Source organism: Ovis aries, chromosome 5 (genome assembly GCF_016772045.2).
Source record: "Ovis aries strain OAR_USU_Benz2616 breed Rambouillet chromosome 5, ARS-UI_Ramb_v3.0, whole genome shotgun sequence".
Classification (NCBI taxonomy): Eukaryota; Metazoa; Chordata; class Mammalia; order Artiodactyla; family Bovidae; genus Ovis; species Ovis aries.
In genome coordinates, this window is record NC_056058.1 from 84,676,623 (window position 1) to 84,699,225 (window position 22,603).

General features: G+C 40.7%; 1 protein-coding gene across 6 annotated transcripts in view; it reads right to left on the reverse strand.

Annotated features, from left to right (window-relative positions):
- The window catches only part of CCNH (cyclin H), a 28,920-nt gene extending 23,762 nt beyond the window's left edge, over positions 1-5,158 (reverse strand). For all 6 annotated transcript variants that reach the window (XR_009600736.1, XR_006060026.2, XR_006060025.2 and 3 more), the window contains exons 1-2: positions 4,932-5,158; positions 2,570-2,692 (exon numbers count right to left, since the gene is read on the reverse strand). Coding sequence is in view for 3 of the 6 variants with exons in the window: in XM_012178935.5 (XP_012034325.1) it covers positions 2,570-2,692; positions 4,932-5,048 (240 nt within the window). In the remaining 3 variants the exon portion in view is untranslated. The remainder of the gene's footprint in view (positions 1-2,569; positions 2,693-4,931) is intronic.
- Between the last annotated feature and the right edge of the window lie 17,445 nt (positions 5,159-22,603).

Below are 22,603 nucleotides of genomic sequence, written 5' to 3' on the forward strand. Positions count from 1 at the left end.
TGCACTCATGGTTAATCTCAACAAAGGAGGCAAGAATATATAATGAAGAAAAGACATTCTTCAATAAGTGCTGCTGGGAAAACTGAACAGCTACCTATACAAGAATGAAATTAGAACAATCACTAACACCACACACAAAAATAAACTCAAAATAGATTAAAGACCTAACTGTGAGACCAGACATGATAAAACTCTTAGAGGAAAACAAAGGCAGCATACTCTTTGACATAAATCACAACAATATCTTTTTGGATCCACCCCCGAGGGTAATGAAAATAAACAAACAGATCTAATTAAACTTAAAAGGGTTTTGCACAGAAAAGGAAATTATAAACAAAACAAAAAGACAACCCTCAAAATGGGAGAACTGCAAACAAAGCAACCAACAAGGGATTAATCTCTAAAATACATAAAGAGCTCATGTAGCTCAATATTAAAAAAAAAAAACAAAACCCAATCAAAAAATGTGCAGAAGATATAATATAGACATTTCTCCTAGGAACATCTACAGATGGCCAAAAAGCACATGAAAAGATGCTCTGCATGGCTAATTACTATAAAAGTGCAAACCAAAACTACAATGAGGTACTACTTCACACACATCAGAATGGCCAAATTTTACAAACAATCCATGCTAGAGAGGGTGTGGAGAAAAGGGAACCCTCCTACACTGCAGCGGAGAATGTAAAATGGTACAGACACAATGGAGAACAGTATGGACAGCTCTTAAAAAACTAAAACCCGAGCTACCATATGATAAACAATCCCACTCCTGGGCACGTATCTGGAGAAAACCATACTTCAAAGATACATACACCCCAATGTTCACTGCAGCACTATTTACAACAGTTAAGATATGGGAGCAATCCAAATGTCCATCAACAGAGGAATTTAAAAAGAATATGTGGTACACATATACAGTGGAATATAACTCAGCCATAGCCAGGTGGCTCAGTGGTAAAGAACCCGCCTGACAATGCAGGAGGCATAAGAGACATAAGTGATATAAGAGAAGTGAAGTGAAGTGAAGCCTCTGTCGTGTCCGACTCTTTGCGACCCCATGGACTGTAGCCTACCAGGCTTCTCTGTCCAGGGGATCCTCCAGCCAAGAATACTGGAGTGGGTTGCCATTTCCTTCTCCAGGAGATCTTCCTGAACCAGGGATTGAACCTGGGTCTTCCACATAGTAGGCAGATGCTTTACTGTCTGAGCCACCAGGGAAGTGAGTTGGGTCACTTCTTCGGTCAGGAAGAGGCACTGGAGAAGAAAATGGCAACCCACTCCAGTATTCTTGCCTGGAAAATTCCATGGACAGAGGAGCCTGGCGGACTATAGTCCACATGGTCACAAAAGAGTTGCACATGACTTAGCAACTAAACAAAAACCAAATATTCCATTTATAGCAACATGAATGGACCTAAAGATTAACATACTAAGTGAAGTCAGAGAAAGACAAATATCATATGATATCACTTCTACGTGGAATCTAAAAAATTACACAAATGAACTTATTTACAAAACAGAAACAGACTCACAGACTTAGAAAACAACCTTCTGATTAAGAGAGGGGAAAGGTGGGGAATGAGGGATAAACTAAGTTAGGATTAAAGTATACACACTACTGTATGTAGATAAACAATAAGGACCTACTGTATAACACAGGAAACTTGAGTTAATACTCTGTGATAACCTACATGGGAAAAGAATGTGAAAAAGAATAGATATATGTATGCTGCTGCTGCTGCTAAGTCGCTTCAGTCGTCTCCGACTCTGTGCGACCCCATAGACGGCAGTCCACCAGGCTCCCCTGTCCCTGGGATTCTCCAGGCAAGAACACTGGAGTGGGTTGCCACTTCCTTCTTTGATGTGTGAAAGTAAAAAGTGAAAGTGAAGTCGCTCAGTCGTGTCCGACTCCTCGTGACCCCATAGATGGCAGCCTACCAGGCTCCCCCGTCCCTGGGATTTTCCAGGCAAGAGTACTGGGGTGGGTTGCCATTGCCTTCTCCAAGATATATGTATAACTAAATCACTTTGCTGAAACGTAACACTGTAATCAAATATACTCCAATTAAAAAAGAAAGAGGATAGAAACAATTACAGAGACAGCATATACAAATCCATATAGCCAAAAAGTTTTAACCACCTGTTTTTCCTCAACAATACCCTATCACAGTACAAACACACAGAAATACACAAGCACATACACAAACATCCGAATCAAAGACATGGGAACCCAGAGGGAAAGTAATTTTTTTCTTTCCCTATAAAATGAGAATGTCATGACATATCCAGCAGACCTCAAAATTCTTTTGATATGAAATGATTTTTGAAACATTGTGTAAGATACAATGTAAGAATTCATAATTTAATGAGTTTGTTGAAAAATATGTGACAAAACAAATATTGATGCATAAATTATATATATAACTAAGGTGCATTTTTGAGTAAAGTGGATAGAGAATTGAGGTAAATATTTATAAGTGGTTATAAGCTACCTTGTAAGATTAATCTTTATAAACTCTTGTAAGTTAGCTACAGGACTTTATACTTCATTACTACTAAAACTTACCACAACAGATCTTGGCATTGCTGGCTTAAACACGGAACAGAATTCCAATAATCTTTTCTCATAATATTTGCAGAGCGTTATTTCTTCATGAGGCTCAAGAAAGACTGGGTCATTTGGAAGAACCTTTAGATCAAAAGTTAGAACAAAAATAAATATCTAATAAATTAGATAATATTTCTCTGCGCAGATTTAATTAAGCTTTTATCTCTAACCAAAGGGAAATGTACCTCATTTTTTTAAAATAGAATTGCTGCTGCTGCTAAGTCACTTCAGTCTTGAACGACTCTGGGCGACCCCACAGACGGCAGCCAACCAGGCTCCCCTGTCCCTGGGATTCTCCAGGCAAGAACACTGAAGTGGGTTGCCATTTCCTTCTCCAATAGAATTGCTGCTGCTGCTGCGAGGTAGCTTCAGTCGTGTCCAACTCTGCGACCCCATAGATGGCAGCCCACCAGGCTCCCCCTTCCCTAGGATTCTCCAGGCAAGAACACTGGAGTGGGTTGCCACTTCCTTCTCCAATGCATGAAAGAGAAAAGTGAAAGTGAAGTCGCTCAGTTGTGTCCGACTCTTAGGGACCCCATGGACTGCAGCCCACTAGGCTCCTGTGTCTAATATTACACAAAAATAAGTTTTAAAAATAGTCAGTAAACTATAAACTGTGCCACAACTGCATAACTTCTCAGAATGTCAGCTGAATATTTGCTTCACTAAGGTATAAGCAAATGTGGGGAGCGTGTGTATACATTCACAAGTTTGATGTCACTTTTACACATCAAAAGGAAGAAACCATCAATGGTTGGAGAACTTTCAATAGTCCTTTCTCAGTTATTGAGTCACAGAGGTTGAAGTAAAAATCAAGTGTCTCAAGGATAATTCTGACCCTTAACATATTACCTCTTCTGCATCTCTACAAAATTTCTACAAAATACACTGTAGGGTTAATAAATGCTACAATTTTACTACAAAAATATCTATTTGGTGCCACTACTGGTTTAATTACAACTGCCAAAAAAAGGTATGTTGAGTCCTAACCCCAGTACCTCAGAATGTGAGAAAATAAGGTCTTTGCAGATACAATTAGTTAAGATGAGGTCCTACTGAAGTAGAAGTGGCTTCTAATCCAGTATGACTGGTAGCTTTGTAAGAAGAACATATAAAGAGACACAGGGAGAACACTCTGGAACAAGCAGGTAGAGGCTGGAGTTGGCTGCCACAAGTGGAAAAGACACCTGGGGTTACCAGAAGCTGAAGAGGAAAGGGTCTCGAAGTTGCAGAGAGCACTACTCCACAAACACCTTGGTCTCACACTTCTCGACTCCAGAACTCAATAAATCTCTGCTGTGTTAAGTAACCTAGTGTATGGCATTGTGGCCGGCCTAGGAAACTACCACAGGTGAGGCTCATTTTATAGAGACAGCATGGCATTGCGATTCACAGGAGGACAGCTGAAACGAGAGTCCATGGGTTCAAATCCTGGCTCTGCCACTTACTAGCGATATAGCCTGAGAAGTTATTCAACCTCTCTGTACTTCAGTGTCCTCAGATGTAATGCAAGGATAATAACAGTATCTACCTCATGGGGTAGTTGTGAGGGTTATATGAGCTAACAGTTGCCAAATATTGAAAATTTAGCAAACGAAGTACTAGTCTGTACAGCACAAAAAATAAAATGATATGAAGTAAACGTTACAGGTAAAAGTAAAGCTGGAAGGGCGTGACTGACAGACTCTAGTCCAAACCTTCTGTGGTCAATTGGTTTGTGCTAACGGTGTCTCATCCCCCTTCCTCTGCCCTGCCCCATCCAATCAATCCATTCCTTCCCAGAAAGCTCTTTCTAGAACAGAATCTGACAAGATTAATTTCCCATTTAGAATCTTTCTAAGCTTTCCCATCTGTCCATCACAGAGTTCAAACTACTTACTTCCGCTTACAAGTTCCCTGCCTGCGTTCTCCAGCCTTTCAAACACTGCTTCCGCCACACACGATCGAGAGCGTTCCAGAGACCAGCTCTGCGATTTCTGAACTCCTTTGCACCTGTGGCTCTGTCCGCTGGGAAAGTCCTTTCCCCATCTTCTCCACACCAGCCACTAAGAGAAACCTACCCCCGGTACATTAGCATCCTACAAAGTGTCTTCTTGGCCTTGTTACTGACTATACAGTCCGCCGCTCGACTGCGGGGATGGACGGCCTTGTCCGTCTCCTTACCCACTGTACCTGGCAAGGTGCTCGCTGTTGATTAGATGGATAAACGCACTCGGCGCCGAGGAGGCGGGAGGGAGGTGTGGGGTAAGTCCTGGGGGAGGGGGGGACAGGCAAGAGTTTACAGAGCCCGAGGCCGAAGGGCGGCAGCCCGAGCCCTCACCTTCCCGTTCGCCACCGCTTTGCATTTGAATTTGCGGTTGGCGTCGGCCCGCAACCGCGCCAGCTGCTCCTCGCTGGCGAAAGTCCAGTGCCTCTTCTGGCTACTGTTGTGGTACATCGGGAAATCGGAGGCGAGGCCCAGCGAGTCTCGGGAGAGAAGACCGAGAACTGTACAAACCCTGACGTAAAGCACCTAAGACGCCTCCAGGATCCCGCGGAACCCAAGTCGGGACAGCCCGGCGCGGGGGCGATGACGTCAACCTCACGTGGTAGTTCCGTCCCCAGTCGCGTTTCCGGAGCGGATTGGGAGGAGAATGGCTCCGGGCTGCTCCGGACGGCGCCTGCGACTTAAGTGGGCGTGACCCACAGAAGCCGCTCCTCCTTTCCGAGAGCCTGGGCCCTAGCTCCGCCCCTTCCCGACAAGATTTAAAGGAGAAGCGAGGCGGAGGGCTGTTCAAAAGGGAACTATCAATAAATGTAGGGCTTGTGGAGGCTAACCTGAACAATTTAACGTGGGACGATCAGAAGTGAGGAAAGGACTTGGGAGGGTATCAACTTTTAAATAGGATGGTTCAGAGGAGGCCTCAGTAAAAAGGTGACATTCTGAGCAAAGTTTTGAAAGAGTTGGGTGGGGCTAACAATTACATGGGTATGACATGGGGGCAGATCAGATTGAACAGCCAAGATCGCAAAGCAGAAGCATTCTTGGTTCTTTTAAGAAAGTATCTCTGGAGCGGTACCAAATTCTTGGCTTCAGAGAGACAGGAACATGGTTGGAAAACTAGAAGCAGTGCGTAGGTATTGCTCTTTACTATTCTGACCCTAAATATGTCCCTGTCTTATTCTTCCTGCAGTGAATACCTAGTTTCTCTAAAACAGAATACTACTAAAGGACAAGAAGAAAGAGCATTTAAAAAATATCCTCAATCTAAATTTAACTCTCCCAAAATTCAAACACTTTTTCTTTTATATTTTAGGACTATTGAAAATTAAGATGTAAAGACAATATATTGTGGAGCAAATTCTAAAAATCCATGTTCAATTCAAAATGTCATATTAAATCACTGTACTGAAGATTTGATACTAATTGTTAGGTGGTGGTGATGATGGCAATGGGGACACAAAAATGGCTATTTCACAGTCCTACCTCAGGGTCCTTAGAGTATAGTAGAATGATTATGACATGGACAAATACTGTCCCTTCTCAATGATAATAACTTTGAGTAGGGTCCAGTAGGGAACTAGGTAATATCTCTTATTCCTGAGTGCTGATACCTCTTACTAGTGTAGATACTACCCTTTAGTGACTTGAAACCAATGGAAGACCCATAGTTCATTCAGCCCCAACTAGGGACCATTCAGTCCAAAAGGCTTAGCAGCTTTTCTGCTAACTAGGAGTATGTCATCAACATAAAGGTAATTCCTGTGGCTTTAAAAAAAATTACTGTTAATTCTTCCCAAAACAAATTAACAGAGTTGGCCTCTGTTACAATCATGATTGGGACTAATCTGTCACTACCTTATCCTTTTATTATACTAATTAATCAAGAGTGAATAGAATTATTATATAAAGTATCATATGGTCACTTCCAACACAATTTTACAGCAATTTACTAAGATGGAATACTAGACCACCTTACCTGCTTCCTGAGAAATCTGTATACAGGTCAAGAAGCAACAGTTAAAACTAGACATGGAACAACAGACTGATTCTAAATTAGAAAAGGAGTATGTCAAGGCTGTATACTGTCACCCTGCTAATTTAACTTCTATGCAGAGTACATCATGCAAAATGCCAGACTAGATGAAGCACAAGGTAGAATCAAGATTGCTGGGAGAAATATCAATAACCTCAGATATGCAGATGACACCATCCTTATGGCAGAAAGCAAAGAAGAACTAAAGACCCTCTTGATGAAAATCAAACAGGAGAGTGAAAAAGTTGGTTTAAAGCTCAACATTCAGAAAACTAAGATCATGGCATCCAGTCCCATCACTTCATGTCAAATAGGGGAAACAGTGGAAAAAGTGAGAGACTTTATTTTGGGGGGGCTCCAAAATCACTGCAGATGGTAACTGCAGCCATGAAATTAAAAGACACTTGCTCATTGGAAGAAAAGCTATGACCAACCTAGACAGCATATTAAAAAGCAGATATTACTTTGCCAACAAAAGTTCATCTAGTCAAAGCTATGGTTTTTCCAGTAGTCATGTATGGATGTGAGAGTTGGACTATAAACAAAGCTGAGCACCAAAGAATTAGTGCTTTTGAACTGTGGTGCTGGAGAAGACTCCTGCTAGTCCATTTGACAGCAAGGAGATCAAACCAGTCAATCCTAAAGGAAATTATTCCTGAATATTCACTGAAAGGGCTGATGCTGAAACTGAAACTCCAATACTTTGGCCACCTGATGTGAAGAACTGACTCATTGGAAAAGATCCTGATGCTGGGAAAGATTGAAAGTGGGAGGAGAAGGGGACGACAGAGGATGAGATGGTTGGATGGCATCACCGACTCAATGCACATGAGTTTGAGTTAGCTCCGGGAGTTGGTGATGGACAGGAAGCCTGGCGTGCTGTAGTCCATGGGGTCTCAAAGAGTCAGACATGACTAAGTGACTGAACTGAACTGAATAAGATGGAAAGCTCTCATTTGTGATTTAGTAGACCTGCTTTCGGAGAAGGCAATGGCACCCCACTCCATTACTCTTGCCTGGAAAATCCCATGGATGGAGGAGCCTGGTAGGCTGCAGTCCATGGGGTCGCTAAGAGTCGGACATGACTGAGTGACTTCACTTTCGCTTTTCACTTTCATGCATTGGAGAAGGAAATGGCAACCCACTCCAGTGTTCTTGCCTGGAGAATCCCAGAGACAGAGGAGCCTGGTGGGCTGCCATTTATGGGGTCGCACAGAGTCGGACATGACTGAAGCGACTTAGCAGCAGCAGCAGACCTACTTTTTCGAAGCTCACAATCCCAGTTTTACTACTTGCTACTGAATATTCTTTGAGAGTTACTTCAATCTATTTTACCCTGAATTTCCTCCTCTGAACAGTGAAGAAAATCAGTGTCGCTAACTCACAAGGTGGTTTTAAGGGATTAAGTTAGTTACTGCATGTGGAGATTATAGCAGTATGACTGGCTTCTACAAATTGTTCCATAAATGTTAGTTATTACATAACTGACACATAGAATATAACATTTATGTACATTTTTATTTGTTTATTATATTGAGTGAAGGCATACTATAGGTAGATGGGATGTGATTGGTCAAAGTAGGGTACAAAGTACGAGATGTATCCAGAGACCAGAAAAAGAGCATAGCTTGGTTGGTTGGAGAATGAGCTAAATTAAATGAGATATGAATTAGTAAGAAGATTAGCAGAGGGTCTTGAATGTCAAGCTGAGTAATTTGTATGTAATACAGTAAAAAATTTTGAGTGGGAGAATAAAATGATCAGAGTTGCATAACTTTAATTTGGATATTATTTGTGATTGTTTTCATAATGAGGACTTTATAAAGTCCAAATTAAAGTATATTAAAATAGAACAAGGGAGTAAATTCTAATAGTGAGGCCGAAATGTCTACTTGTGAGTAGCTACATCAAATTTAAGAATATAAGAGTAAATTCCTCACCATGTTCCCAGATGGACAGATAGTATATCTCATATATATATGTATGTATCATATAACATATGTTTATATTTATATAATACATTTTTCTGTATAATTCTGGAGCAGGGCCTGGGAATTTTATAAAAATCTTAGGTTTTTCTGATAATTAGCATTAGGTTTGGAAATTTTTGCAAGTGTAAAGTTTATAGGATTTGGCAAAGGTCTTATAGGTTGGATGGGGTGGTGGGATGAAAGAGAAGCACCAACTCTAAAGTAGTGACTTTCAAATATGAACAAGCATAACAGTCATCTAGGAGCCTGTTAAAATGCAAACCAGAGATCCCCACTCAATGGGTCTGCAAGAGAATTCCAAGAATCTGGATGGATTCTTAACAAGAGTTATATTGAGTTTGGCAGTTTTCAAATTTTAACGTTCATCAAACCCCCTTTGAGAACTTTTAAAAACGTAGATTGCTAGGCCCAGTCCTCCTCCCTCTCCCTCCACCCTGCCCCCGCCTCCCTCTCTTGGGCAGCCACAAGAATTAGCAAGTCTAACTAGTTCCCAGGAGATACTTAGAACTTGGAACACACCTAGAGAACTTTCATTCCAGTTGCTTCAATGTGATTGATTTTTAAAGCACAAGTGAGGAGAAGAATGACAGTGACATTATCATGGAGAGTCTTTACCTTTTCTGTTGGGTTGATTGAAGGAAATCTTACTATTTTTCTAGGTTGCCTTTGTGAAAGAAAATAATGAAAGATACTTTAATCATTTGTTTGTCTTATATTTATACACATGTATCATGATATGGTGAAATTTAATATCCACTTGAAAAAATACTAATAGCCACACTCCCACTAGCTAAAAAATGGTGAAGAAAATACTATTCTCCTATGGACATGAGTCTGAGTGAACTCCAAGAGTTGGTGATGGACAGGGAGGCCTGGCGTGCTGCGATTCATGGGGTCGCAAAGAGTCGCGGACACGACTGAGTGACTGAACTGAACTGAACTGATGTTTGGGTTAGATGTCCTTCAGTTAAGTAAGTTCAGTTAAGTTGCTCAGTTGTGTCCGACTCTTTGCAACCCCATGAATCGCAGCACACCAGGCCTCCCTGTCCATCACCAACTCCCGGAGTTCACGCAGACTCACATCCATCAAGTCAGTGATGCCATCCAGCCATCTCATCTTCTGTTGTCCCCTTCTCCTCCTGTCCCCAATCCCTCCCAGCATCAGAGTCTTTTCCAATGAGTCAACTCTTTGCATGAGGTGGCCAAAGTACTGGAGTTTCAGCTTCAGCATCAGTCTTTCCAAAGAAATCCCAGGGCTGATCTCCTTCAGAATGGACTGGTTGGATCTCCTTGCAGGCGAAGGGACTCTCAAGAGTCTTCTACAATATTACAGTTCAAAAGCATCAATTCTTCAGTGCTCAGCTTTCTTCACAGTCCAACTCTCACATCCATACATGACCACTGGAAAAACCATAGCCTTGACTAGACGGACTTTGTTGGCAAAATAATGTCTCTACTTTTGAATATACTATCTAGGTTGATCATAACTTTTCTTCCAAGGAGTAAGTGTCTTTAAATTTCATGGCTGCAGTCACCATCTGCAGTGATTTTGGAGCTCAAAAAAATAGTTTGACACTGTTTCCACTGTTTCCCCATCTATTTCCCATGGAGTGATGGGACCAGATGCCATGATCTTTGGTTTCTGAATGTTGAGCTTTAACCCAACTTTTTCACTCTCCTCTTTCACTTTCATCAAGAGGCATTTTAGTTCCTCTTCACTTTCTGCCATAAGGGTGGTGTCATCTGCATATCTGAGGTTATTGATATTTCTCCCAGCAATCTTGATTCCAGCTTGTGCTTCTTCTGGCCCAGCATTTCTCATGATGTACTCTGCATAGAAGTTAAACAAGCAGGGTGACAATATACAGTCTTGACGTACTCCTTTTCCTATTTGGAACCAGTCTGTTGTTCCATGTCCAGTTCTAACTGTTGCTTCCTGACCTGCATATAGGTTTCTCAAGAGGCAGGTCAGGTGGTCTGGTATTCCCATCTCTCTCAGAATTTTCCACAGTTTATTGTGATCCACACAGTCAAAGGCTTTGGCATAGTCAATAAAGCAGAAATAGATGTTTTTCTGGAACTCTCTCGCTTTTTCCATGATCCAGCGGATGTTGGCAATTTGATCTCTGGTTCCTCTGCCATTTCTAAAACCAGCTTGAACATCTGGAAGTTCACAGTTCACGTATTGCCAAAGCCTGGCTTGGAGAATTTTGACCATTATTTTACTAGCATGTGAGATGAGTGCAATTGTGTGGTAGTTTGAGCATTCTTTTGCATTGCCTTTCTTTGGGATTGGAATGAAAACTGACCTTTTCCAGTCCTGTGGCCACTGCTGAGTTTTCCAAATTTGCTGGCATATTGAGTGCAGCACTTTCACAGCATCATCTTTTAGAATTTGAAACAGCTCAACTGGAATTCCATCACCTCCACTAGCTTTGTTCATAGTGATGCTTTCTAAGGCCCACTTGACTTCACTTTCCAAGATGTCTGGCTCTAGATTAGTGATCACACCTTCATGATTATCTGGGTCATTAAGATCTTTTTTGTACAGTTCTTCTGTGTATTCTTGCCACCTCTTCTTAATATCTTCTGCTTCTGTTAGGTCCAGACCATTTCTGTCTTTTATCGAGCCCATCTTTGCATGAAATGTTCCCTTGGTATCTCTCATTTTCTTGAAGAGATCTCTAGTCTTTCCCATTCTGTTGTTTTCCTCTATTTCTTTGCATTGATAGCTGAAGAAGGCTTTCTTATCTCTTCATGCTATTCTTTGGAACTCTGCATTCAGATGCTTATATCTTTCCTTTCTCCTTTGCTTTTCACTTCTTTTCTTTTCACAGCTATTTGTAAGGCCTCCCCAGACAGCCATTTTTCTTTTTTGCATTTCTTTTCCATGGGAATGGTCTTGATCCCTGTTTCCTGTACAATGTCATGAACTTCAGTCCATAGTTCATCAGGCACTCTATCTATCAGATCTAGCCCCTTAAATCTATTTCTCACTTCCACTGTATAATCATAAGATATTTGATTTAGGTCATACCTGAATGGTCTAGTGGTTTTCCCTAAGATATCCTTAGCTATGGAATAATAAAAATTATTCTTTAGCTATATTTATATATATAGATAAATATACTCTATATTTACAGAGTATAAATATCTCTATAGTTATTATTCTATTGTTATAAAATCCAGAATTTAGATGATAAAAATAATTGAAGGGCTAACTTGTTTTCAATTCTACTGACGTTCAGTATTCTAAGACATAGTTGGCAAACTATGGCTCACAGACCAAATCTAGCCAGTGTCTGTTTTTGTATGCCCTGTAAGCTCAGATGGTTTTTAAATTTTTAAATGGTTGGAAAAAAGAAAAAGAAGAACAGTATTTCATGACACATGAAAATTATATGAAACTCAAACTTGGTGTCCATAACTATATTAATCAGGGTTCTTCTCCAGAGAAGCAGAACTAATAGAATGAATATATGTATGTGGGTTCCTAGGTGGTTCAGTGGTTAAAAGAGAAAAACAAAAATCTGCCTGCCAATGTAGGAGATACAGGAGATGTGGGTTCAATCCCTAGGTCAGGAAAATCCCCTGGAGAAGGAAATAGCAAGCCACTCAAGTATTCTTGCCTGAAAATTCCCATGGACAAAGGAGCTGGCAGGCTACAGTTCATAGGGTCCATAAATAGCTGGCACAACTGAGCACCCACATTCTCCATGCATATATGTATACAGACATACATACACCCACACAAATATATATACACACACATACATGTGTAAATGTGTGTGTGTGTGTGTGTATATATATATATATATATATTTTGTTGTTGTTGTTTAGTCACTAAGATGTGTTCAACTCTTTGCAACCCCGTGGACTGCAGCCTGCCAGGCTCCTCTGTCTATGGAATTTCCCAGGCAAGCATACTGGAGTGGGTTGCCATTTCCTTCTTCAGAGGATCTTCCCAACCCAGGGATCTATCAACATCCCAGCTCCAAAGTGAAAGTGAACGTTGCTCAGTCATGTCCAACTCTTTGTGACCCCATGGACTACACAGTCCATGGAATTCTCCAGGCCAGAATACTGGAGTGGGTAGCCATTTCCTTCGTCAGCAGATCTTCCCGACCCAGGGAACAAACCCAGGTCTCCCGCATTGCAGGCAGATTGTTTACCAGCTCAACCACCAGGGAAACCTAAGAATACTGGAGTGGGTTGCCACTCCCTTCTCCAGGGGATCTTCCTGGCCCAGGAATTAAACTGGGGTCTTGCATTGCAGGCAGATTCTTTACCAGCTGAGCTACCAGGGAAGCTCTAAAACAGTCAGGCAAAGAGAACAAATTCACTTTCACGCCTCCTTTTGTTCCATTCAGGCCACCACCAGATGGAAAAGTCCCACTCACATTGAGGAGGGCAATCTGCTTCACTTACTGTACAAATTCAAACATCATCCAGAAACATTCTCACAGACACACCCAGAACAATGTTCAACCAAAGACCTGGGAACCCCCTGTTCTAGTCAAGGTGATACATGAAATTAATGGTCACAGTAATAAAGTTTTATTGGAACCCATCCAGACTTTTTCTGTCATCTTTGCTGCTTTCATGCTAAGCAACAGAGTAGCTTGTAAAGCCAAAAATGTTTGTTATCTGACCTTTTACAGAAAAGAATTTACTGCCAGTATTCTGAGAGTGCTTTAAAATGTTTAATATCAGTACCAATCACCTAGCATTCTTATGAAAATGCAAACTGGGATTCAGGAAGCCAAGACCAAGATTCCCCATTTCTAACATGATCCTGGTTGAGGCTGATGCTGCTGCCCTGCAAACTGTATCCTAGTTCTCAGTTTTTGCCTTTGACCTAGTACCTGACCATAACGCCCCAAACTCCTTGTCTATACAGATTTCTTTTAGGTCCATAACTTAAACCCTGTTACTTCTATGACTTCTCCTAACTGTTCCACCTGACTGTGATCTCTCCTTCCTCACTGCACTTAACTTTGCTTCTTTTGGTTTTTAATGTTATCTGTTTGACTCTTAGATGTGTGATTCTCTTACCTCCTAAAGACTTAAACTCTCTTGAAGTAGGGATCTTGTTTTTAGAACATCTATTACCTGTGATTCTCATATAGTACCTTACATCTGAAAGATAGTCTAAAAATATTTATTAACTTAATTACTGTTTGGGGCTTCCCTTGTAGCTCAGCTGGTAAAGAATCCGCCTGCAATGCGGGAGACCTGGGTTCGATTCCTGGGTTGGGAAGATCCCCTGGAGAAGGGAAAGGCTACGCACTCCAGTATTTTGGCCCAGAGAATTCTATGGACTATAGTCCATGGGGTCACAAAAAGTCAGACGAGGTTGAGCAACTTTCACTTTCACTTAATTACTGTCTAACATTACAAAGGACATTTTTTTGTCACCAGGACATCATTACAGTAAATAAGGCAATACTTTTATCCATTCACATTTTCAGAACTAATTTATTTTTCCTTTAATAGATTTTGATACATTTCAGTGGTGAGGATCATGTTTCTTCAAAAACAAAGACGTTTTGTAGTAAAAGAGACGTCTTTGAATTGATATATTAAGTCAAATTATAAAACTAAAATTTAAATTTGGTTCAAACCTTGAGGTGAAAAGTACAATTATGAACTGAAAAGTGCTGGTTGAGCAAACTGTCTGGAGGCTGGAGAATTAGAAATGCAATGTTAATTTCACTAGTTTAATAATCTCATTTTCAGAATCTGCTTGAAGAGATATTGATAAATTACAATAGTCAATCATGTATGAAAGTTTACAGACTATGAAGATGTTTTATTTTGCCATTAAGAATCACACATTTCAAGCTTTTAAAGAGAATTATGTGAGTAGTTAAATAAGATGAGAAACTTCTAGTCATAAAAAGTAATCAATTTATTTTTCTCTTTTTCTAATCACTTTAAAATTTCTACCTGAATTATTTCAGTATATCCTAAGAATAAGAGTGGTATGATTATGAAGCTACTTTGAAGGAATTCTATAGTGATAAAAAGTAATTATAAATGTTCAGCATTTCGATTCATCAAAGCAACATTCTTTACAAATCTTTTGCTGCTACTGCTGCTAAGTCGCTTCAGTCGTGTCCGACTCTGTGCGACCCCATAGACGGCAGCCCATCAGACTCCCCCGTCCCTGGGATTCTCCAGGCAAGAACACTGGAGTGGGTTGCCATTTCCTTCTCCAAAGCCTGAAAGTGAAAAGTGAAGTCGCTCTGTGAAAGTGAAGTCACTCCAACTCTTCGCGACCCCATGGACTGCAGCCCACCAGGCTCCTCCATCCATGGGATTTTCCAGGCAAGAGTACTGGAGTGGGGTGCCATCGCCTTCTCTGACAAATCTTTTACCCCCAAACAAATGTGATAATTTCACTATACAATAGATTTTTAGATTTAATAAACAGAAACACTTTTCTGTAATATATGTGCCCAAGCAAAAGTTCTATAGCAGTTTCATATGTAAAGCATTATATCAGATTTGAAAGAAGTATTTGAATGCTAAATCTTTTCAGGTAACCAATACATATTTTTCCTCTAATTGATGCACTATTTTTGGCTTTTAAACTTATTTCTACTAATAGTCTCACATTACAGCAAGCAGGATCTGAAGGAAAAAAGCAATCAACTGACTTGATACATCAGTTTATCCACATGGTGGAGCCATGTGGCTAGATCCTGGAGACACAAGTTTTTTTATACTTCTCCGTTTTGAGATAAGTCATGCTCAATCCAAAGAACCACATTTCTTGTTCCTGTACACAATTTTCTCTGGTACTATTAATTTAGTTCTTTTTTAATCTCTTATTTAGCACATGACAGTCTTGTTATAGTCCACTCTTAGATAGCAAGTGGTTTTCCAACTTTGGCTGCACATTATAATCACCTGGGCAGTTTTTAAAAATTTCATCTTTTTTGCTGTCTTGCATACAGGGTTATTGTTACCATCTTTCTAAATTCCATACATATGCGTTAGTATACTGTATTGGTGTTTTTCTTTCTGGCTTACTTCACTCTGTGGGAGAGGGAGAGGGTGGAATGATTTGGGAGAATGGCATTGAAACATGTATAATATCATATATGAAACGAATCGCCAGTCCAGGTTCAATGCATGATACTGGATGCTTGGGGCTAGTGCACTGGGACGACCCAGAGGGATGGTACGGGGAGGGAAGAGGGAGGGGGGTTCAGGATGGGGAACACGTGTATACCTGTGGCGGATTCATGTTGATGTATGGCAAAACCAATACAATATTGTAAAGTAATTAAACCTCTAATTAAAATAAATAAATTTATATTAAAAATAAACAAATAAATAAAATTTTCATCTTTGAGGCGCTGCTGCTGCTGCTAAGTCACTTCGGTCATGTCCGACTCTGTGCGACCCCAGAGACGGCAGCCCACCAGGCTCCCCTGTCCCAGGGATTCTCCAGGCAAGAACAGTGGAGTGGGTTGCCATTTCCTTCTCCAATGCATGAAAGTGAAAGGGAAAGTGAAGTCGCTCAGTCGTGTCCGACTCCTAGCAACCCCATGGACTGCAGCCTTCCATGCTTCTCTGTCCATGGGATTTGCCAAGCAAGAGTACTGAAGTGGGGTGCCACTGCCTTCTCCCTTTGAGGCGTTACCTGAGGCTAATTACACAGGAATCTTTGCAGTGTGAGGCTTGAGGACTGGCAAGTTTCAAGGCTGTGCAAGTGATTCAATCTTGAAAGCAAGACTGTTACTCAGTGCTCCATTGTTGTTCAGTCTCATACCTGTGTGACTCTGTGACCTCATGGATTGTAGCACACTGGGCTCCTCTGTCCTCCACTGTCTCCTGGAGTGTGCTCAGATTCACGTCCACTGTGTTGGTGATGCTATCTAACCATCTCATCCTCTGCTGCCTCTTGTCCTTTTGCCTTCAGTCTTTCCCAGCAGCAGTGTCTTTTCCAATGAGTTGGCTCCTTGCATCAGGTAGCCAAAGTATTGGAGCTTCAGCTTCAGTCTTTCCAGTGAATATTCAGGGTTGATTTCCTTTAGGATTGACTGATTTGATCATCTTGCAGCCCAAGGGTCTCTCAAGAGTCTTCTCCAACACCAAAATTCAAAATCATCAATTCTTCAGCACTCAGCCCTCTTTAGGTACAACTCTTACATCCATTCATGACTGCTGGAAAAACCACAGCTTTGATTATACAGACCTTCATCAGCAAAGTGATATCTCTGGTTTTTAAAACACTTGTCTAGATTTGTCATAGATTTCCTTCCATGGAGCAGGAGTCTTCTAATTTCATGGCTGCTGTCACCATCTGTAATGATTTTGGAGGCCAAGAAAATAAAAGATGTCACTGCTTCTGCTTCTTCCCCTTTTATTTGCCATGAAATGATGGGACTGGATGCCACGATCTTAGTCTTTTGAATAATGAGTTTTAAGCTAGCTTTGTCCCTCTCCTCTTTCACCCTCATAAAGAGGCTCTTTAGGTCCTCTTCAATTTCTGCCAGTAGAGTGGTATCATCAGCATATTTGAGATTGTTGATATTTCTCCCAGCAATCTTGATTCCAGCTTGTGATTCATCCAGCGTGGCATTTTGTATGATGTACTCTGCATATAAGTTAAATAAGCAGGGTAAATAAATAAGACAGTATACAGCTCTGACATACTCCTTTCCCAATTCTGAACCAGTCACTTGTTCCATGTCTGGTTCTAATTGTTGTTTCTTGACCTGCATACAGGTTTCTCAGGAAACAGTTAAGGTGGACTGGGACTCCTGTCTCAAGAATTTTCCAAAGTTTGTTGGGATCCACACAGTTAGAAGTTTCAGAATGGTCTATGAAACAGAAGTAGATATTTTTCTGGAACTCTTTTGCTTTCTCACTGATCCAACAAATGTTGGCAAATTGGATCCCTGGTTCCTCTGCCTTTTCTAAATCAAGTTTCTGTATATGGAAATTCTTTGTTCACATTATTTGCTGAAGCCTAGCTTGAAAGATTTTGAGCTTATATATCCTTGCTAGCTACTCTTGTGGCTCAGCTGGTAAAGAATCCACCTGCAATGCGGGAGACCTGGGTTCAATCCCTGGGTTGGGAAGATCCCCTGGAGAAGGGAAAGGCTACCCACTCTTTACCCTGCTTCTTTAATTTATATGTAGGTTACATCATACAAAATGCCAGGCCTAGAGAATACCATGGAGGGTCACAAAAAGCTGGACACAACAGAGTGACTTTCACTTTCACTTTCCACCTTGCTAGCATGTGAAATGAGCACAACTGTGTGACAGTTTGAACATTCTTTGGCATTGCCCTTCCTTGGGATTGGAATGAAAACTGACCTTTTCCAGTCCTGTGGCCACTGCTGAGTTTTCCAAATTGGCTGGCATATTGAGTGCAGCACTTTAACAGCATCATCTTTACTGTTTTAAATAGCCCAGCTGGAATTCTGTCACCTCTACTAGCTTTGTTCATAGTAATGCTTCTAAGGCCCATTTGACTTCACATTCCAGGATGTCTGGCTCTAGGTGAATGACCACACCATCATGGTTATCCAGGTCATTAAAACCTTTTTTGTACAGTTCTTCTATCTATTCTTGCCACCTCTTCTTAATCTCTTTTGCTTCTGTTAGGTCTTTACCATTTGTGTTCTTTATCGTGCCCAGTCTTGCGTGAAATGTTCCCTTTATATCTCCAGTTTTCTTGAAGAGATCTCTAATCCTTCCCATTCTGTTGTTTTCCTCTGCTTCTCTGCATTGTTCATTTGAGAAGGGCTTCTTATCTCACCTTGCTATTCTCTGGAACTTTGCCTTCAGTTGGGCTATCTTTCCCTTTCTCCCTTGCTTTTCACTTCTCCTCTTTCCTCAGCTATTTGTAGAGACTCCTCAGACAACCCCTTTGCCTTCTTGCATTTCTTTTTCTTTGGGATAATTTTGGTCAATGCCTCCTATACAATGTTAAGAATCTCTGTCCATAGTTCTTCAGGCAATTTGTCTACCAGATCTAATCCTTTGAATCTATCCTATTTATCACCTCCACTGTGTAATCATGAGGGGTTTGTTTTAGGTCATACCTGAATGGCCTAGTGGTTTTCCCTACTTTCTTCAATTTAAGTTTGCATTTTGCTATAAGGAGCTCATGATCTGAGCCATAGTCAGCTCCATGTCTTGTTTTGCTAACTGTATAGAGCTTCTCCATCTTCAGCTGCAAAGAATATAATCAATCTGATTTACTCTGAGGTCAAACATGCCTACTATTCTAAGTATTTCTTGACTTCCTACTTTTGCATTCCAATCCCCTATGATGAAAAAAAAAAAAGGACTTTTTTTCCCCCCCTTTGGTGTTAGTTCTAGAAGGTTTTATAGGTTTTCATAGAAACATTCAGCTTCAGATTTTTTGGCATCAGCAGTTGGGGCACAAATTGGATTACTGTGATATTGAATGGTTTGCCTTAGAAACAAACTGAGATCATTCTGTCCTTTTTGAGACTGCATGCAAGTACTGCACTTCTGACTCTCTTGTTGACTATGCGGAAAACTCCAATTCTTCTAAGGGATTCTTGCCCAAAGTAGTAGATATAATGAAAGTGAAGTGAAGTCACTCAGTTGTGTCCGACTCTTTGTGACCCCATAGACTGTAGCCCAGGCTCCTCCGTCCATGGCATTCTCCAGGCAAGAATACTGGAGTGGGTTGCCATTTCCTTCTCCAGTAGATATAATAGTGATCTGAATTAAATTTGCCCATTTCTGTCTATTTTAGTCCACTGATTCCTAAGATGTTGATATTCACTTTTGCCATCTTCCTCTTGACCATATCCAATTTACCTTGATTCATGTACCTTTTTCTTGTAGTCATGTTCAGATTTGAGAGTTGGAAATAAAGAAGGCTGAGTGCCCAAGAACTGTTACTTTTGAATTGTGGTTCTGGAGAAGACTCTTGAGTCCCTTGACTGCAAGAAGATTAAACCAGTCTATCCTAAAGGAAATCAACCCTGAATATTCATTGGAAGGACTGATGCTGAAAATTCAGTACCTTGGCCACTTGATGCGAAAGCCAACTCATGGAAAAGACTCTGATGCTGGGAAAGACTGAAAGCAAAAGGAGAAGAGGGCAGCAGAGGATGAGATGTTTAAATAGCATCACTCACTCAATGGACATGAGTTTGAGCAAACTTCAGAAGGTATTGAAGGACAGGGAAGGCTGGCGTGCTGCAGTCCATGAGGTAGACAAGAGTCAGACATGAATTAGCGATTGAACAACAAAACATAGATCTAACATTCCAGGTTCCTATGCAGTATTGTTCTTTATACCACTGGACTTTACTTCACTACCAGCCATATCCACAACTGAGTGTTGTTTCCACTTTGGCCCAGCTGCTTCATTGTTTCTGGAGCTATTAGTAATTGCCCTCGGTGCTTCTGCAGTAGCTTATTGGACACCTTCAGACCAGGGGATGCTCATCTTCTGGTATCATATCTTTTTGACTTTTCATATTGTTTATGGGCTTCTCTAGGCAAGAATACTGGAGTAGGTTGCCATTTCCTCCTCCAGTGGACCACATTTTCTCAAAACTCTTCACTTGGGTGGCCCTGCACAGCATGGCTCATAGCTTTATTGAGTTACACAAGCCCCTTCACCATGACAAGCCTTTGATCCATGAAGGGGAATCCTTCATACTACCACTATAAGTATCTTTCTAAATTATATATTTAATCACATCATTCTTCAGTTAGATCATTCACTGGCTCCTCAACAACTTTAGGATAAAATCAACTTCCTTAACAAAGCAAACAAGCCCCTTCAAAGACTGACCATTTCCTTTTTAAGCGTCATCACCATCTCCCACCTTTCAACTCCCGAGACATAGCCTGCAGAGTTCAGTTCAGTTCAGTCGCTCAGTCTCGTCTGACTCTTTGCGACCCCATGAACCTAAGCACCACCACCACCAACTCCCGGAGCCTACCCACACTCATGTCCATTGAGTCGGTGATGCCATCCAACCATCTCATCCTCTGTTGTCCCCTTCTCCTCCCGCCCTCAAACTTTCCCAGCATCAGGGTCTTTTCAAATGAGTCACTTGCAGGCTAAAATCCCCAGGTTTTGCACTTCTTGAGGAGTGGGCTCATATCTCTGGCAACTAATACAGTAGGCACTAATGAATATTCATTGAATGACCAAATGAATAATATAAAACAGCTGCATCTTACTTAGGACAGGGATGTTTATTTCTGTCAAACAACTCCCAAGGGCTTGCTTCTTTTTTGGTGGCTTGGACTGCAGAATGTGGCATCAGGTGAACCAACAAATGTTAAATATATTCTAAAGTAGACACTGTGTTCTGTCAATTTATTTGCTCCAAAGGGAACATTTGAATGGCTCCCTAGGGACAGCTGCTTCTACATTGTACCTCTTTCCCATCTGAATTTTTCAACAGTAACATTTGTGTTTAAGTCAGCAGTGAAATGGACTGCTTGCCTGTGGGTGATGGTATTTTGCAGTTATTCTTTATAAATTAGCAGGTCTTTGGACTCACTGGCTAGCCATTTAGAATCTTTGGTCTTGTAACAGTTCTCATCCCAGAAATGCCAAGAAACTGACTGAACTAGAGTTTCAGGGTTGGGTGTTCATGAAGAGTTAGAGGTATGATTTGGGAGAAGCCTGCCTCATCTATTGGGCATGGTAGAACAGTGCCTGGTGACCACAATGTTTTTAGGTGTCCATCAATATGTTTTAGTGTCTTCTAAATCAGAATTAAAAATAGAATTCCAGGTCAAAGCAAATGTTTCAATGTGAGATAGTAATATACTCATGGTTATGTTGGCACAGTGATAAAATACTATTTGTAATTACTTTTTATGGAGAAAGGGGCCCACGAAGGCAAAAGTGCCTGGAGTCCAGGAATGTCATGTGGCCCTGATTTCAGGGCAACTAGAAGAGGGGTCTCCATCCCTAAGTGTCTCCCCATTCATGCCTGCCAGCTGATATAAATGCTTATAATGGTTACCTGGATATCTTGGTCTTTATTTTCAGGCCGTCAATATCTATCCTAATACAATTCAGTTTTGGGGGGAGAGATGGAGGTAGTTGCTGGTACTCATTACGTGAGACAAATATAAAAGGGCTCGCTAATGATTCCCTCAACCTGCATTTTCACTATGGCATATACCTTTCTTTTGGATAAAAGTGAGTCATTTGGCATGTAAAATCATTTTTTTTGAACAGACACATCTTGATGTTGCTCTGATACAAAGGTGTCAACACTATTAATAGCAATAGGAGCAGGCATAAAAAAATATAGTCCTCTCATGTGTACAGAACCTTCAAAAGCAGTCTTCTAAAATGGCTTCTAGTGAAAAAGTTTACCAAACTTTTCAGGTTTATGAAAATAAATGTCTTTGAACGTGCCATCATTGCAAAGAGCTCGAGCTTAGATGAACACCTCTGATGTCAAAACCCATACTTAGAATATGGATGCTACTTATGTGCGATACTAAACAAGTGCTTTTCTAATGTAAGTTCAAACATGCTATTGAATCAATTAACTAATGTGTCTGTGACACTGGATAGACTTAGTATAGTTTTTATATTAAAGATAAATAATAAACTCTACTGCCTTTATTGGTCTTACCAAGCAATCCTTTTTTGATGATAGGACTATTTTATGGTTGATGATCCTTGATAACTGCAATGTGTTTAGAATACATCTCTTGGCTATACAGAGCATTATTAGTTTTTAACCTCCTCTATCAAGCTCAAAAATAGTGGGAAGCTCTTATTAGCTATTTGGGTTCTGACTTCCCAGATGGTGTTCAAGTTACATATTGATAACAACCAATCTTCTTTCTTTGCCAAAACTAAATCAATAATATTGGTAAGATTAGTTCAAAATTTTTAAATAGATACATAATTGTCTAATCTATTGTTATGGACATTTCTTTGCTTGGCTTGCCCAGCACCTTTCTCTTCTGAGATTTAAACTTGCTGTTCA